Source organism: Primulina huaijiensis, chromosome 10, assembly GCF_012295235.1.
Source record: "Primulina huaijiensis isolate GDHJ02 chromosome 10, ASM1229523v2, whole genome shotgun sequence".
NCBI lineage: Eukaryota > Viridiplantae > Streptophyta > Magnoliopsida > Lamiales > Gesneriaceae > Primulina > Primulina huaijiensis.
The window spans coordinates 15,851,078-15,870,389 of NC_133315.1; the positions used below are offsets into that span (position 1 = coordinate 15,851,078).

The following is a 19,312-nucleotide window of genomic DNA, read 5'->3' on the forward strand; positions in this document are numbered from 1 at the left end:
CCTTAAAATTAATTCATTATTTTTCAACTTATTTACGAAAATACCATCAAAATAAATTGAATATTTTTCAACTTATTTACAAAAATGTCATCAATACTATTTTATTCTCGAGGTCTCACACATGGTGCCTTAATAGTGGGGCGAACTTTAGCGAGAACTTTGAGTCCGAAAAGAGGGGTGAGGCCATTAGTGAAGCCCTTAGGTAAATCCTACATTACAAAACTATGAGATAGATGTTGGGCATCAAATTTGAGGAAATGAATAAAAAGATTTTATAGGTGTTAATCATATCAATAAGGTATATCTTCTTTACGGGAGCCCAAAACTTAAAAACTTAAAAGTTAAGTGTGATTGGCTTAGTGCAATTCTCATATATGTGGCTATATGAGAAGGTGTGCGTGAGTGATGATATAAGTACGTTGAAAAGACTTTGTTAGTTTGTGAGGACAATCGTCAAATCAAAGTGTGAATGCAGTGGTGTTGAAAGGACAAGATTGTGCTTTCATTTATGTCGGGTGTTTGTATTGTCAAAAAGAAAAAAACTCAATGGTGTCTTTGTATTTATGTGGTAAAGTTTATGCTGCAAAATAATTAATGTTGATGGTACATATCTTTCGACCACCACATGGTATGAATCGTTTTTGTTTGAAACATATATGCTCAAATTTTAATTCAAGTTCAAATATGTGCATTTAAAATTTTTATATTAGGAAGCGGGTACGCAATACCAAATTTGTAAGTTTGAAACGACAATGGAGGTAATAAATAACAAAAACATTTTGACTAAGAGGTATTTGGCTGGAATTACTAAGGAGAAATGTAGTTTAGCTCATGACGATGGTTGGCGTCGTAGGGTGATGACGATTAATATGTCAGAGCACTTAAACAGATGTTAAAGGGTGCTCGTAGACATCCTATTCCTGTGATAGTACGTACACTTGGTCTTTCACAGATGCCATGATATCAATTTTTAAATATTATCGTGCACTATAAGGAGCAACTGGAAATATTTTGGGTCACCAGTTGGTGCAACAAGAGATACATCATATCTGTCAGGTTAACAAATTTAATCCTACTACAGGCTCATATATGTCAATAATAATAAATAAAGTTAAAAAATAAACCAAATTAAGTAAATAGTCAAAATACATTACATATATTTGCATGATATATAAAGATCCAATTATATTATACTTTCCTGTACATGATGCATTGCATAACTCGTGATATAGAAACGCTAAAATCGCACCCCCCAACTTTAGGCTTGCATTCGATCGATATCAGGAATTAGCTGCAAAACAAAAGCCTGACTGGCCTCCTAATGATCTGGAAACATTATTCATCCGATTATCATCAACGCCACACATCGACTATATTTAACCACATCAATATCTTAGCTTTCATTATCAATAACTGTATATTCACAATGACCGTGTAAAGAGATCATAGACAAGTACCCGCCTTTAAAATGCGATGGTAGATGCTCATATCCCAACAAATCGAGTCATACGTGTTGTCATTCAGTCACTGTATATGAATAATCTACTTCAGTCACCGACCCACCATCAATTTTTAGGCCCCAAATAATTAAAACATCTTGTAATGTTATTGTTGCCTCACCACATCTAAAAAAACATATGTGGCTCACGACGCCACCGTTCAACAAGAACAATAATAATGTTATTATAAAAAACGTGGAAACCACATTGTAATAAATCATATAAGCCCATATGATTTAAATATGTCAACATAGTGTTGATGTGATATGTATCGTTTACAAATACAGAACACTGACATTGACTAGACCTCTATTTGTAGTCATTATAAAACAAATAATAAATTATTATTAAAAAATATTAACATTTAGAAAAATAATATTAATTAGTATATTAAATATAATAATATAATTAATATTTATAACATAATCATTAATAAATAAAATAATTAATATAACATAATCATTAATAAATAAAATATAATGCAAATGAATACTTTACGAATTTTCTAATATGAAGTTTGTGCAAATATTAATTAGTAGTATATTGCATTCCGAAGATAAATATATAAATCTGAACGAAATATATAAATACAAAAAGAAACATATTAGAATTTAAACATTTATGCGAGCACGATCCAAATAATTGAACATACAATAAATTTAAGGCATACGAAAACAAATGGACTTGCAAGAAACAAGTCCTGCAAAGCTTGATGTTCGTGTGAATCACATGCAGCGTCCGCTGTCATCAGACACGACATGCAAATTGCAGGTCTGTGGCAGCGTTCGCTGCATTAAAGCGAGAGAAGGAAAGATAATTGAAAATGATCAATGGTATCCATTTCTCGCTGACCAGCTATGGATTTTGAATCCAGAAGAGGCATTGAGGAAGACTTCATGAAGTCTTTGAATGATGACCGTGTCCGTGTGATTGCAATTTGTGGCGCAGGATGTGTTGGAAGGACAACTATGGTGTAAAGGATTGAGGAGAGGGTGGGAAGTGATAAATTATTTGACGTGGTTGTGACGGTAGTAGTCACTCGAGACTGTAATGCTTAAAATTCAGAAGGAAATTGCTGAAGTTTATGTTTGCGATCAAATGCGGATACTAGTTTGTTATAGCACATCAATTCCCATGGATCCGAACAGAAACCTCTTTATTCTTGATGATGTTTGGGAAAACTTCAAAGTTAAGCATTTAGGAGTTCCGTTTGCAAATAGTTTTGAAGGATGCAACCTTATTTCGACATCTCGATCCAAAGATGTATGTTAAGAAATGGAAGCACAAAAAAATTATTCATGAGAAGTCTTGGATAAAACATAAGCATAGGCAATTTTTAGACAGAAATCTGATTATCACGTGAATGATTCAAATTTTTCTCACGTAGCAAAATGCATTGTGAAAGAATGCGGAGGTTTGCCACTCGCACTTGTAATTGTTGCCAAAGCTCTAAAAGAGGAAAAAAGAGAGTAAAAGGCGAATTTCTCTCCAGTTCATAAAAGCAATTTATATATATATATATATATATGGTTGAAACTGAGTTATGATTCCTTGAATAAAGTGACAAATCCCTTTTCATATTTTGTTACTTATTTCCTGAAGATTTTGACATCTGGATTGAGCAATTGACTTGGTATTGCTTTGGGTTAGGCATGCTTGAGGGAATCAGGAATATTGAAGATGGAAGAAATATAACACATCATTTGGTGGAGAGGCTTAGGAGTCGTTTCTTATTAATGATTGATAAGGGGGAGAAAAATATAAAAACGCATGCATGATGTCGTTCGTGATGTGGCCATTTTCATTGGTTCAAAAGAAAAACATGGTTTCTCGAAAAGTCCAGAAGTTCCCTCGAAGGATTTGTCAAGAAAAGAGACATTTCAATTGAAAATACCAAGCTTACAGTTGGTTCAGATTTTCTAAATCTTCGTTATTTGATGATAATGCTGTTCACCTTTAAGTACTTTCTTGAAGTATTTGGAGCTGGATGTGTAGTTTTTTTCACGCTTAAATTTTCTATCACTTCCACCAACTCTAGATTTGCTGAAAAAACTTAAAACTCTGTACTCGTACGAATGTGAGGTGCAAGACATCTCTGTTGTTGGCAAGGTAGCAAGTTTGGAAATTCTTTGTATCCGTCGATGTTCTAATATTATAGAGTTACTAGCAGAAATTGGGAGATTGAAGCGCCTAAGAGTGTTAGACTTGGACGCATGCGAAGACCTCAGAAGAGTAGCAGCAATTGCTTTCATGATTGGGAAGCAAAAGGAAGTCAGACTGAAGAAAGTAATGCTAGTCTGTCAGAGCTCGAGTCTCTCGCCAACTCGACTTCCTTAATGATTGAGAGATCCGATTACAGTTTGGTTGCCCAAGAGATATGACTTTCGCAGAATTTAGTAAGATACGAGATTTCACAACAGTTAGCATCATGTTTAAATTTAACAACATGGTCTAGGAGAGAAATATCACACTCAATTTACCTAGAGACATTAGACTAGGAAATTGGACTCGTCAACTAGTAAGGAACACCCAGTCACTGGAATTGGTTGGAGATGGTTCAAACAGTTTTATTCTAGCTGAGATTGAATGCCTGAGGATGCTCATATTTAGCAAGTGCTCAAGGGTGAAGAAACTAGAGAATGGAATTAATTGCAAATTCCCTATGTTAGAGTTTTGATGCTGGAGGACCTTACAGAGCTAGAAGTGATAATTTATGGTACAATTATAGAGGGATCCAATTCCTTCCAACAACTAAAATCATTGTATGTATGTAAGCTGAAAAAGTTGGGATATTTGTGGAAGGGTCGTGATCAGAATGTTTCGCTGAGCAACCTCACATTCATATACGTCGAAGGTTGCCCCAGCTTATGTTACTCTTCTCAGTGGCAACACAAAAGAGTCTTGTACAAATTCAACAGCTTTGCATTTATGATTGTGAGATGATTGAACAATTGCTCTGAGAGAAATACATATGCTTCTGATATTGGGTTTCCAAAGCTGGAGGAACTGATACTTAGAAAGCTGCCAAAACTTGTAGCTCTCTCAAGGAGTTGAAAGCATAGAATTAACTCAGTTAACACAACTAATGATCGAGTATTGCCCAAAAATTAGAACCGAAATCGTCAACTGCCCAAACCTCAGAACCATAAAACTTCAATCTTTCAATGGCCTACGCCATCTTTTCTCTTCACCATGCACTAGAAAATGGAAAAAAACAACTTGAGTCGCTAGAGGAAATATTGTGGGATAAAGTCAAAGATGAAGGAAATCACCATATCACATTCCCAAAATTGAAGGTACTGGGATTATTGGATCAACCATGCCTCACAACATTCTACAGATGTATTGAAAGTATCAAGTTTCCCAAGCTAGAACAAATGGCAATTGGAATTTTGGAAAAGTTGAATAGTCTATTACCACTTGATTCAGAACCTGCTTATGACAATCCTCTATCCTCGCTCTATATCACCCTTCCTCACGTGTGTTTCCTATTTCTTCATAGTGAATGCATTCTGGATAATGGTCCTCTTTTTTTTTTCTATTGCCTCATATAATTCAGAACCGTACCACGGTGATGGTGAAATGGAATTGATCATCTACAATTGTATGATGGAATTTTAGGATTCTTTGATGTTTTGCTGCAGCAACAAATAAGTAGTTGTTGTTGTTATTCTTATTGCTACTTGTAAGTTGTTTGATAAAAGAGTGGAAATACTAGGATGATCAAGACTAGAGTGAGGTCGAGGACGGGGATGAGGAGCAAGAACAGAGGATAAATAAAAGACGATAAGGAAGAGACGAGGAGGAAGATAGCAGACTAGATGTATCCAATTGATTTGTATCCAATATATTTGAGTGTTGAAGCTTGTAACCCTGAGTTTAGAAACTTAATGAAGAGAATGTTTTATTTCTTTAGCCAAAAGACCAAATGACTGATGTAAAAAAGTCCCAATTGTTATATGTATACTATGTTGTTACGGTTTAGGGGCTTATAATACTCGAAATACAAAAAATATTTCACTTTTATTTAATAAAAATATAATAAAAACAAGTTAAATAAATTTATCTATCCTTCATAACTATCATATATTAATAAAATATTATAAAAAAAACTTTAAAATTCAATATAATCTCTATATTTTCAAATATATATATATAATATTTTATTAGAAAACCCTCTAAAATAGTAAATTATTGCATATACATTTATACTATCTATATCTATATCTATATCTATATCTATATCTTGTACACAAACTCTCGATCGCGCAGGCTTCGTAAAAAATTTCATTTCACGAAAGGGAGAAAATGTCGCTTCCCAAGGCTAAGGAACTCGTCTCTGCAAACCCAGTCATGGTTTTTAGGTTATCTATCTGCAATTTATTTATTTGTTTATTTTTCTTGTTTTTGCTCATACAAAACTCCACTCGATGGTTCTTTCTTAAATTTACTAATTTTATGATTACAATGATGAGAATTAATGTAAGATATGGATTTACAATTTTTTAACCACAAAAAGGTTGAAACTTTGTGAACGGAGAATTTTGTCTTTGTGTATACGGATTTTGAGTGAATTATGTATGGATCTGCGTGTTTAATGGCAGCAAAAGCCAATGTCCGTTTTGCGTGAGCGTGAAGAAATTGCTGACGGAGATCGGCGCCTCGTACAAGGTCGTTGAGTTGGATGCAGAGGGTTTGTTCTTTCTTTTCTGCCCTAATTTTTTACATTAATACCATACTTTATTTTTTTATGATGCTTAAAAATTTTTGTGTAATCTTTCTTTCCGATGGTAGATTTTTACATTATCTAGTTCTTTGATTTGTTGTGCTTCTTCGCGGACAGGTTTTTTTAGAGTTTCCGTGAAATGGGAAGTTTGAATTTGTGATAAAGCTATGAAATTTCTAACATAGTTAAATTTTTATGCTCTCTTGTCCTTTGATATGTCATGTCTACTTGCATACTGGATTTTCAGTGATTTCGCGAACTGGAATTTGGAATTTATGGTAGATCTAATCTGAAGTAAAACAACAGAAAATAGCTCAGGGTAGAGACAGCCACTCTAGTAAAGCCATATCATAGCTTCCGGTTGGTGTAATACTCTGAAAACGTAGTTCTTAATGGACTCCATATGTTTAGCTTTCAATTCGAGGTTTTGATAGGCCCACTGCTTCAATATTCAATGGCGTTTCAACCCACAACCACTAACATCAACATGGTAAATTTGGGGAGATGAAAGGATGAATTTTTGAAATTTAGATATGGAATTGATATTTACATGAAATATACATTGATTCAATACCAATTTTTTTCTTGTACACATGAGATTTGCGCGACAATTTTCGTTCTAAGTCCACAATTTTCCGTCAACTCCCGATTTGATATTTCACACTCCTTAATAGACATTTGAACTTGATTAACAGTTTCCATTGCCATAAATAAAGGATTTTTTTGTCCTTGTGGCTTTTCAAAAATGAAGCAACTCAAGTCGTCCAACCAAAGGAGCTGCAAGAATTATTGAGTTATTTTCTAGTATTTTTATAACCAGACTTAGCATATGAACTGTTATGGTCTCAATCGAATGCTGAACGAACTCTGAAGCCAATTTATACTATCCTGCCCTTACTAACAATTTTTATCTTGTTGAGAGCTATCTTAAACATGGATTGCTCGTCAAACAACATTGTCAAGTCCTCTGTTTCCACGTGGATTTCACATATTACCGTTTCTGTTAATGGAAAACGAGTTTATGATATGCGTGGAACCTCAAGGCTTCAGTTGGCTGATCCCAAACATGGCAAATAATATGGTTTGATTTGAAACACCTATATTTTGAGATAAATGCTATTTTTTCTTATCTGTCATTGTGATTTAACTTTTAAGTAATGCTTTATGTGGAAGTTATGGATGGCATGACTCGTGAGACCTTTATGTCCCACTCCTGTGTCATAGGGCAGACAAAATTGTACTTTTAGCTTTTATTTTTGTCACTGATTATATCCAGTTGTTTGCTTTGTGAGAAAAATAATTATTTTAGTTGAATCATCTGACATCAAGTTGAGTAATTTAAAAAATGCAATTTCTGAAGATGGTTACTACTGAAATTTAGGCTTAGTTTGGAAGTTGGAAGGGAAAAGAAGGGAGTAGAAAAGTAAAGAAGAAAAGAGAAAGAGGAGAGGAATGATATATTTTATTATTTGGGAGTTGAAGAGAGAGGAAAAAAAAGGAAAAGAAAATAATGTATCATTGCTATAATTTTTCCCAACATGTGTTTCCCCCTATTTCCTCCCACTTTTGGGTGTGACGGAGAAAATTTTCCCCCAATTTACTTTTTTCTCTCTCTTAAAAAAATCTCAAACAAAACTTTTTAAAATTTCTCCCAAATGAAGCGAGAGATGACAACGGATTCGGGTATAGTAAACATGTGTTGGGTTGGGTATGGGCATTAACTTATATACATATATATAGATTGATAGATAGGTAAATAATTAAAATAGTGTATATTATCAGCTTAAGAGAGAATCTTCTTGTCAATCTTCACCTGTATTGATTATTATTTTTTGTTTCAAACTTCAATGGATTTAGTGCTTGGAAAACTTTGCTCTTCTCTAAATTCTAAATTTACCCCCCTTCTCATGCTTGAACCATTTTGTTTAATTTTTTTTGGTGTATTTTGTTTTGAACAAAGTTTAAAATTAGATTTGTCAAAAAAATTGAAATTTTGTTCGACAGGTCTGGGGTCTTGCTAACTTTAGGTATGGGTCGGGGTGGGTATGTGTTTAGATTTAAACAGGTCGGGACAAGTATGGATCTTCTATAATTTAAACGGGTCGGGTCATGAGTCCTAGCGGACCTGGCTCATTTGATCCCTACTCAAATTATTCATTGTCTTCACCTTTGATGGTTATGAACCATGTTGTTCGGATGATCATTTTTCCTTTTCAATTAATGTTAAACATGAATAAAGTCATTTAGTATAATTTGTTATGCAGTATCAATTCTTAAATCTCAAATCAATTGTTTAAATGGGTATATTATTTTGATTGTAGTACATTTTGAAGATATAATGTTTATTCGAGTGGTTTCTCATGATAGAGCTTTTGTGCTTGTCGAAGCATTTTTTATTGATGAGAAAGTAACTATCTTAGTGATTGGGTACTCTCCAACCAAAAACATTGAAAAATTTTTTGAGCCTAAAAGTTGCCTGCACTTTAATATCCCAATGTTTGGAAAAACATTCATATTGTGCATAATTGGTGTATCACTTGATTTAGAGATTTCAACTGTTTTGACGACTATGAAGGTGATGGTAGTCAGATACAAGATGCGCTGCTAGAATGGACTGGACAGCGCACTGTTCCAAATGTATTCATCGGTGGGAAGCACATTGGTGGTTGTGATGGTATATGATCTATCATTTAACCAATTTCGGATTAGTTGCATACTTCTTTGTCTTTGGCCCCTGTTATATTCTCTCTTGTATATTGCAGCGACAACAGCCTTGCACAGGGATGGAAAGCTTGTGCCTCTGCTAACTGAAGCTGGAGCGGTTGCAAAATCTTCTGCTTAGAGGGTTGATGGATTAGTATATCTGGTTATATTTGCTATGATAAATAAGCTATTTCTCGTTCCATGTTACCTTGTTCGTTCTATGATGTGGACTCTGTAAAAAACTTGTGTTGAAATTGCTGGATAATGCCATGTTTGCTGTGTGAATTATACATGTTTATATTTGTATTAAAGCTGCTGAAGATATTATTAGTTGGATGGATTATTATGTTCGGAAATGCATGCTATCCCTAGGAATGACAATGCTCGTGAAATTTTTTCCATGCCTGCAACATGCTATACTTTACTCGTCGACCAAATTAATTTTTTTTTATAAATTGAATTTCCATTTTTTTTAGAAATGCATTTACTCCTTTCACCTTTAACAACGTTTTGTCTGTATCGCAATTTGTTTTGGCAAAAGTACTTAGGAACAGACTTATCATGGTAATATATCATTAAAACTTTTACAAGGGCCATATGATGCGTGTAGTCCAATCATTGTTTTTTTTAAAAATATATATATATATATATATATATATATTTCAACTAGTGTTTATTAGAATAAGCTGCCATGATGTGATAGATATTATATATATATATATATATATATTTCAACTAGTGTTTATTAGAATAAGCTGCCATGATGTGATAGATATTAGCTGTCTTTTTTGTTTACATTACATGATCAACCCCTTCGTCCGGTTGCTCTATAGTATTTGTATCTCGTACATAGCAAGTTTCGGACACTCCCTTGCAATATACGGGCATTTGCATATGTAGCAATCACCCTTGGCCACAAAAGTCGTCTTCAACTCCTCGTATAGTCATGCTCATTCCATCTAGGCGACTTACCTTTTTCCCCTTTGGCAAAGAAATGAGCCTTCTTTGTCCACCATGTCTTCTTTCACATTAAAGGATCGGTAAGCGTAGCCTTTCCTTTGGAAGAATCTCTCTTCCCTAGGGATTCCATGAGTGACTCTGCCATGACGATGGCTTTATCCACTCACTGTCTTCACTTCTCGATGCCGCACCTCTTGCTTTGCCGAATTTTGGAGACTATCCATGAAGTAGAATAATAGATCTCCATTAGCCATCTTAGGAATTTAGGAATAGTGCCCTTCTGCCTCAACTCCGTAATTTTTTTTTTTTTTTTTTGCCGTAGATAACATTCTTAGGTTAGAAGTGGTGCTTAAGTTCTCTCTTTGACTCATCCCCTGTGTCAATCCAACATAGAACCCTTTCCATATCGGCATGTTTCCTACACTACCATAAGGTCATCCACAATAGTAAATGTATTTCCTCCAAATATTTGTGGGTTCTATAGTCCACATCATTAATCAAATATTTCACTGTTCAAATATATCACATTTCACAATCAAATATATCACTAATCAAATATTTATGAGTCCACTGTCACTTTAATTAATAGTTTATTTTCATTTAAATAAAATAACTTACAATTTTATAAAAAATTATTCCACCACTTTAATTAATTTCATCTATTATTTAATATGTAATTTTTATTCGAATATAAAATTAGAAAGTTTATAAAGATTATTTTTGAATAACTAATTTACAAAAAAAAATTATTAAAATGACTAACGGTGTTGACTATTAAAAAAATATTTTTGAATATTTTTGAATATTAAAAAAATATTAAAATGATTATTAAAATTAGAAAGTTTAATTAAAAGATATTAAAAAAATGAAAAAAAATATGAATAACCGGTTACAAATTTGTAACCGGTTATTAACTTGACACACAAATCAAGAGGACACAATTGTGAATATTTGGTGGTGAAAAATATTTGGATGACATGACACCCACAATACTCACTATTGTGGGTGTCCTAATATAGCGGTGTTGGAAAGATAGAGTCTTGAACTTCACACTTTAGTTGTCTCCTTCCCCAAGTTGAAACACTTGAAGTATAAGTGCAATTTGCCACAATAAGTTCTCGACCTCCCCAACCGATGATAGACCCATTAGCCAATGCTCACTTGCACAATAGCAGAGCTAGGAATATGGCTCTACTCAAGTTAGAATTTTAAACTCTAAAAAATCTTTTAATATTTTAAATTTATCTACGCGAGCTAATATTATATTAATACAAAATCATACAAAATTTACATATAATTTTTTTTTTTAAAAAAATGAGGCAAAGCCCGGGTGGCAGTACTGTGGCTCGGTCACTGCTTGCACACCACTATATCCTCCTGCATCACCCCAATGCTAGCCCTCATGCTCTAACCGTAGCTCATTTAAGTTCACGTGTGACCTTTTTCCTTCAACTTTGCCCCTCTTAAGTACTCAACAAAACCAACGTAGACAGTGATTGTGATGAGAAATGTATGTGAAGTTGGAGTAACTTGGAGAATTTGTAATAGAGAGAAAAAGTATCACTTAAATAATAATACTTGGTTCAGTGATAGTTGAGTAATTTACAGCCCTCATACGCTAATAAATGGTCTAGATCATTCTAACATAATAGTAGAGATCAATTCTCCGTAATATTCTACACTATTATTTACAATAGAGGGTTAAGCTTGTTATTTGTTTGTTTAATTTATTATTATTAGTTAGAGTCGTAAACATGTTAATTATAGTATGAGTTTTATCAAAAACTTGTGTGAGACGGTCTCATGGGTCGTATTTTGTGAGATAAATCTCTTATTTGGGTCATTTATGAAAGAGTATTTCTTTTTATGCTAAGAGTATTACTTTTTATTCTGAATATCAGTAGAGTTGACACTTCTCACAGATAAAGATTCGTGAGATCGTCTCACAAGAGACCTACTCTTGTGATTTAAAATAAAAAGTTTTCAAAGAGTATTGATTTTTTTTTAAAGCTGATATGATATTATATATTAAGAAGTCAAAATTCATCCATACAAAAGACTTGATATTGAAAGAGATGGATTCCACAAAATCCTCATCCGTTTTTTGACTTTTTCAAAGGGCAACGAATGTTGTTTGCTATTTTATTAGTCTGATGTAGAGTTTAATATATATTTTAAAACGAGATTAATGGCCAGTTTTTGAATAAAAAATCTCCTAAAACTTTTACCTTCGATTCTTCTTACCTGAAAACACACCAAATTGACCATTGCTAAAATCACATTCCACCTCTAATCTTGATTTTAGATAATATATGATAACTTTAATATATTTTGAAAGCATTCTCCATCACGGAGAAGTGGTTGGCTGGCACCTTCTGTTCTGATCTTGTCATAATGTGAAGTTGTCTAAAGTCAATCAACCACACACATTATTGTTGGTGTTGGTGTTATTATTGTTTTTATTTTTTAAGAAAAACCAATCACACGTGATTATGAAAAAACAAGGAAACTAGTGTTGATTTAAAGTAGTTTAAAAATGAGAAAATCTTTCACTGAGCTTAATATCAAGAACAACTAATATTGGTTCAACTTCACTTCCCAAAATGGTTCAATCAATACAACTATTTCCACTATTTTTTCTATGTTTAATATAATATTGTTTAGTATTTTTTTCTAAATAAAAATAAACTGGTCGACCTGCCTAACCCGTGACCCAAAATGGGTTGAACTGAGTTGGCCATTTAGAGACCCGCCAAAATGGAGGGCTGGCCCGCCCCGTCTAATAATTTTATTAAGATTTATAAAAATCATTTATATAATTATCTCGAGTTCATCTATATAATTATCATATTATATAATATATATATATATAAATAAATACTTTTTATTTATTTGATGGGACGGTAAAATGAGAGGACGATAAAGTTTAAAATTTTTATATATTGAAGACAATTAAGTCATTTGTGGTGTTTTTATCATTAAATTATAATTATCACATCTTATAAAAATGATATTTTATATTTGTATAAAATTATTTATCACGGACCCATGATATTATCATGAGCTTTCTAAAAAAGTATAAAAAGTACGATAAAGAGGATTATTTATCGATCTCTCTTATCTATGGTACCAAACTATATCTAAAAGTATTCCCCAACCAAATCTTCAATGAAACATTTCAAAGCATAGCACTAGCAGCAAAAGAGAAACAACAAGTACCAAGAACCAAGGAGTACTTTTCTTACAATAAATTCAAGCATAAAATCTTACGCAGGCAACCTATTTATACAGATATATTCAGCCAATATCACTTGATATGGAATATAAATCGAAACGGCCACCACACACTTTGCTCGTGAAAACTTACCCGAGGCCGCAGAAATATGTGCAATAATCATTAGCCATACATCTCACACTAGATTTCCCAAGCTAAATGGGAGAGGTGGACTCTTGTTTCCCAAAAAGTAGTGGAAATTCATCATACTGTTCCGAGAAACCCCGTTCTTCGGCCATGCTCTTAAGTGACTCATAAACCTGGTACATAGACCACCTATCCTTTGGCCTAGAAATCACACAGTTGCATGCAATTTTCAAAAATCGCACGATCTCCGTATCGTTACCCCGAGCACACAACATCTTATCGATACTGTCTTTAATTCTACCAGACGCAGAGAGTTGATTCACCCAATCCACCAGATTACCCTTGTACCCTTCGTCAGCCATGCTAACATTCAGCGCCTTTTGTCCCGTTGCCAACTCGAGAAGTACCACTCCAAAACTGTAAGCATCCCCTTTCAGGGAAGCAACCATTGTGCTCGAGTATTCCGGAGCAACATACCCAATTTCACCCAAATCCCCTACGACATAACTACTCTCGTTAGAATCTGAAGAAGTTACAAGTCTTGCCAAACCGAAGTCCATTATCCTAGCATCAAAATCCTCATCAAGCAGAACGACGTTAGAGCTAATATTCTGATGCAAGATAGGAGGCTGGCAACCATGGTGAAGCCAAGCAAGTCCTCTTGCTGCCCCCAAAGCAATCCTAAACCTGGTTCCCCAATCAAGAACACCAGCATTGCCGTTCAACACAGATCCCAGAGTCCCATTCGGCAAATGCTTATACACCAAGAGTTTCTCCTCCTCAACCAAGCAAAACCCCAACAGCGGAACCAAATTTGGGTGCCTTAGCTGCCCTAATCTATTCATCTCCATCCTAAACTGCTTCTCCCCCATCTTACCTGCACAAAGCCGCTTGATTGCAAGTGCTGACCCATCTGGCAAAACAGCCTTGTATGTCGTCCCCGTCCTACTCGTGATTATGATATTTTTCTCACTAAAATTATTCGTGGCAGCCAACAAATCCACCAACTTAACCTTTACAAGCGGTTTCTGGAACAACACAACCTGAGTAAGCCTGTGAGACCTCAATTTTTCAGCCCAACTACTCCCATCATCTCTTCCTCCAATTCCATCCCCGCCCTTTCTCTTCCTACTCGACTTGGAAAAGTACCACCACCACAAACCGAATCCCAATAACAAAGAAGCTGCTGCACCAAAAACCCCGGCAGCAATGATTATCGCCAAACTTTTCTTACTCAAGCCTCCGCACTTGCCCAACGTACCTCCGCAAAGCCCATCGTTTCCACCATAATCCTGCTCCAAAGCATAGTTAAACAAAGGCACTCTCCCAGACAAATCATTATTCGCAACAGAGAACTTTTTCAACCTCCCCAAATTCGAAAACTGTAAAGGAATGCTCCCAGACAATTTATTGTCATCTAAGATCAAATTATTCAAATACGAACAATTAGCAAGGTCAACAGGGATTTGACCCGTCAAATCATTCCCGGACAGATCCAAAGTCACAAGATAAGGCACCCAAGAGCAGATTTGAGATGGGATCGAACCGGAGAGACCATTACCAGAGAGATCCAGAATCTGAAGACTTTGACAGAACTGTAGAGCATCTGGGATGTTTCCGGCGAGACCAAAATCCCGGAGCTCCATACTGATAAGTCGATTCTCGCGGTCGTTCCAGCATGAAAGACCGACGAACTTACAGATAAACCCAACCGTAGAATTATCGAAATCCCACAAGCTGAGCTTGCCCTGGGGGTCACTCAACGAACTCTTCACTCCTTGCAGGCACTTCACATCATCTTCCGAAAAAACCCAGCTGCAGAACAGGAGTAAAAGCAACGGTAGGCAGATGGATTTGGATCTGTTGCGGAGGAGATTCATTGCTTCTGGTTGCAGATCGGTATGGTTGGAGAGAGAGCTAGTGGAAATGGAGAGGCATTTTCTCGGGGAGTTTCGATTATTTGCTGGATTTTGATTTTGATGTTTGAAACAACATTTGACTGGAATTTTCTACGATTGGAAAATTGGGTTTGGTCCACTTATGAATTTCATGTCGCCAATAATGACAATTATATACTATATTTAATCTAATCTTTTTTTTAATAGAAAAAATCGAACATAAATCACTATTATTGGATTACAAAATTGCATCTATTCTACGAAATTGGAAACAGACTAAGAAAATTAAAATCTGCAATATATATAAAAATATATTGGTTCAAAAATAATCATGATAAATATTGACATAAACTATATTTAAATCAATCTAAACATGGTAGGCTTTCCATTTTTATGGCATAATTTTTTTTTTAAAAAAATGGCTTGGGAGTAATTTTGAGTCTTTCTAATTTTTTCAGATTTTTTTTTCTTTGCTAGTTAATGTTCTCTCATTTTCTGGTCAAAAGTGTTGGCTGCTCGTTTGTGAAGTCTTTATTTAAGTTTCCTGAATTTTAAATATTGTTGTGAAAAAGTAAAAATTTATGATAAAAATTAAAAATCTCAAACTCTCAAAATTATCACATTACACATTTTATAATATTTTTCTCTCAACTCAATTGTGATTTTCTTCACAAATGAGAGATCTATTTATAGAAAATCTTTACAAATAATCCAAAAATAAAATCATAATTACATACATCATCACACACTAATTTTCAATATTTACAACTCTTATTTTCAACATTCAAATATTCAACATACACATTTTAAATATTAATTTTCAACACTCTCCCTTGTGATGATGATCATGATACGATGATGTCTTCATTACGTGTTTTTGTACTGCCTCATTAAAAACCTTACTAGGAAAAATCCATTGGGATAAAAACCATAGTAAGGGAAAAAGAGTGCAGTAACGTAAACTCCCCCTCATGTTGATACGAACAATTCTTCACAAATTTCGTAGATTGCGCATCCCAATATTATATATGTGCTTTCTGAATATTGTCGTAGGAAGTGCCTTTGTGAAGAGATCTGATGAGTTTTCACTTGATTGAATGTGACGAACATCAATACATTTATTCTTCTCAAGCTCCTTGGTGAATGCGAAGAACTTAGGAGGAATATGTTTAGTTTTGTCGTTTTTTATGTATCCTTCTTTCGTTTGAGCAACACATGCAGCGTTATCTTCATATAGTATCACAGGCTTCTCGTCGAATGATAATCCGCATGAGATTTGGATATGTTGAGTCATTGATTTTAACCACACACATTCACGGCTTGCTTCATGTAGTGCAATAATCTCGGCATGATTTGATGAAGTTGTTACAAGTGTTTGTTTCTGTGAACGCCAAGAAATTGCAGTGCCTCCACGAGTAAATACATATCCAGTTTGAGAACGTGCTTTGTGTGGATCAGATAAGTATCCAGCATCGGCATAACCAATTATACTTGGATTAGCATCTTTTGAATACAAAAGTCCCAAGTCTGTCGTTCCTCGTAGATAACGGAATATATGTTTAATTCCGTTCCAATGTCTCTTTGTTGGATATGTGCTAAATCTTGCCAATAAATTTACGGCAAAAGATATATCAGGCCTTGTACAATTTGTAAGATACATAAGGGCACCGATAGCACTTAGATATGGTACTTCTGGACCAAGAATATCTTCATCATCTTCACATGGACGGAATGGATCCTTTTCTATGTTTAATGATCTAACAACCATTGGAGTACTTAAAGGATTTGATTTGTCCATATTAAAACGTTTAAGGATCTTTTCTGTATAATTTGTCTGGTGAACAAATATTCCACATTCTTTTTGTTCAATTTGTAAACCCAGACAATACTTGGTTTTTCCAAGATCCTTCATTTCAAATTCTTCTTTCAAGTATGACACAACTTCTTGAATTTCCTTATTTGTTCCAATGATGTTTAAATCATCAACATATACAGCAATAATTACGCATCCGGATGTTGTTTTCTTAATGAAAACACAAGGGCATATTGAATTATTTACATATCCCTTTTTCATCAAGTGATCACTTAGCCTATTATACCACATTCTGCCGGATTGCTTCAACCCATATAATGATCTTAGTAATTTCACAGAATAACATTCTCTGGGTTTTGAACTTTGTGCTTCAGGCATCTTAAATCCTTCAGGGATTTTCATATATATATTACTATCAAGTGATCCATATAAGTAGGCTGTAACAACATCCATAAGACGCATTTCTAAATTTTCAGATACTGCCAAGCTAATCAAATACCGAAACGTAATTGCATCCATCACAGGAGAATACGTTTCTTCATAATCAATTCCAGGCCTTTGAGAAAAACCTTGTGCAACAAGTCGAGCTTTATATCTTACTATTTCATTTTTCTCATTTCGCTTTCGAATAAAAACCCATTTGTATCCAACAGGTTTTACACCTTCAGGTGTAAGGACTATAGGTCCAAAAACATTACGTTTATTTAGCGAATCCAATTCAACCTGGATGGCATCTTTCCATTTTATCCAATCCTGCCGATTTTTACATTCACCAAAAGATTTTGGTTCATGATCTTCATTATCATTTATGATGTCGATTGCCACATTATAAGAAAATATATCATCAATTTCTTCTATATCTTTTCGGTTCCATATTTTTCCAGTATTAATATAATTGATAGAGATTTCATGATTCTCGTCAGTTTGTGGTTCTGACAAAACATTTTCATCATCATGTGTTTCTTCAGGAACATCATTCTCTATTTTGTGATCATTATGTGTTTCTTCAGGAACATCATTCTCTATTTTGTGATCATTGTGTTTCTCTATGAATTTTCTTTTTCGAGGATTTTTATCCTTGGAACCAACTGGCCTTCCACGCTTCAGGCGTTTAATGACATCATGACTATCTTCAATTTGTTTCTTCGGAATTTCAATTCGAGCAGGGGCATTTGCAGCATGTATATATGATTTAGTTACCCCTTTTGTGTCTGCAAATGCATCTGGTATTTGATTTGCTATTCTTTGCAAGTGCACAATTTGCTGTACATCTTTTTCACATTGTTTTGTTCTTGGATCCAGATGTAACAATGATGATACATACCATGTAATTTCTTTTTCGGTATGTTTCTGTTCTCCCCCTAACATTGGGAAGATTTCCTCATTAAAATGACAATCAGCAAAACGTGCTGTGAACACGTCGCCTGTCTGTGGTTCAAGATATCGAATGATCGATGGACTATCATAACCAATATAAATTCCAATCTTTCTTTGAGGTCCCATTTTCTTTCGTTGAGGTGGTGCAATAGGCACATACACCATACATCCAAAAATTCTCAGATGAGAAATGTCTGGTTCTTTACCAAATGCAAGCTGCAATGGGGAGTATTTATGATATGCACTTGGTCTGATGCGAATTAATGAAGCAGCATGTAAAATTGCATGTCCCCATATAGAAATAGGGAGCTTTGTTTTCATAATCATTGGTCTAGCAATCATTTGCAGACGTTTAATCAATGATTCAGCCAATCCATTTTGAGTATGTACATGAGCAACAGGATGCTCAACAATGATTCCCATAGACATACAATAATCATTGAAAGTCTGGGAAGTAAATTCACCAGCATTATCAAGTCTAATTTTCTTGATTGTATAATCGGGAAATTGATTCCTCAATTTTATTATTTGAGCAAGTAATCTTGCAAATGCAACATTTCGAGTTGACAATAAACATACATGTGACCATCTGCTGGAGGCATCAATCAATACCATAAAGTATCTGAATGGTCCACATGGTGGATGGATTGGTCCACAAATATCACCCTGAATACGTTCAAGAAACATTGGTGATTCAGTTTGGATTTTGGCTGGTGATGGTCTTATAATAAGTTTTCCAAGAGAACATGCTTTACATTGAAACTTATTATTCTGAAAGATCTTCTGGTCTTTCAATGGATGACCATGTGTATTTTCTATAATTCTTCGCATCATTGTTGAACCAGGATGTCCTAATCGATCATGCCAATTGGTTAATATTGAAGAATTATCAATTACCATGTTTGATTCAATGGGACGTATATGTGTATAATGCAATCCAGTAGGGAGCATTGGTAGTTTTTCAATCACATATTT

The 19,312-nt window shown here is 34.4% G+C and overlaps 2 protein-coding genes and 1 long non-coding RNA gene across 3 annotated transcripts; 1 reads left to right on the top strand and 2 right to left on the bottom strand.

The window, feature by feature from the left end:
• The first annotated feature begins 5,708 nt into the window (after nucleotides 1–5,708).
• Nucleotides 5,709–9,264, top strand: LOC140986423 (glutaredoxin-like). Its single transcript, XM_073454655.1, has 4 exons — nucleotides 5,709–5,863; nucleotides 6,104–6,192; nucleotides 8,801–8,899; nucleotides 8,988–9,264. The coding sequence occupies exons 1-4, from the start codon at nucleotides 5,808–5,810 to the stop codon at nucleotides 9,065–9,067; spliced, it is 324 nt and encodes a 107-aa protein (XP_073310756.1). The 5' UTR covers nucleotides 5,709–5,807; the 3' UTR covers nucleotides 9,068–9,264.
• Nucleotides 6,102–8,794, bottom strand: LOC140986424 (uncharacterized). Its single transcript, XR_012176941.1, has 2 exons — nucleotides 7,594–8,794; nucleotides 6,102–7,487 (listed from the first exon to the last, which is right to left on the bottom strand). It is a non-coding gene; the product is annotated as an uncharacterized lncRNA (long non-coding RNA).
• A 3,788-nt stretch (nucleotides 9,265–13,052) lies between the features above and the next one.
• Nucleotides 13,053–15,279, bottom strand: LOC140986170 (inactive LRR receptor-like serine/threonine-protein kinase BIR2). Its single transcript, XM_073454220.1, has one exon. The coding sequence runs from the start codon at nucleotides 15,127–15,129 to the stop codon at nucleotides 13,318–13,320; it is 1,812 nt and encodes a 603-aa protein (XP_073310321.1). The 5' UTR covers nucleotides 15,130–15,279; the 3' UTR covers nucleotides 13,053–13,317.
• Between the last annotated feature and the right edge of the window lie 4,033 nt (nucleotides 15,280–19,312).

Coding starts and splice junctions, on each gene's coding strand:
- LOC140986423 (XM_073454655.1), top strand. CDS start 5,808: ATGTCGCTTCCCAAGGCTAAGGAACTCGTCTCTGCAAACCCAGTCATG. Junction 5,864..6,103: donor AACCCAGTCATGGTTTTTAG/GTTATCTATCTG, acceptor GTTTAATGGCAG/CAAAAGCCAATGTCCGTTTT. Junction 6,193..8,800: donor CGTTGAGTTGGATGCAGAGG/GTTTGTTCTTTC, acceptor ACGACTATGAAG/GTGATGGTAGTCAGATACAA.
- LOC140986170 (XM_073454220.1), bottom strand. CDS start 15,129: ATGAATCTCCTCCGCAACAGATCCAAATCCATCTGCCTACCGTTGCTT.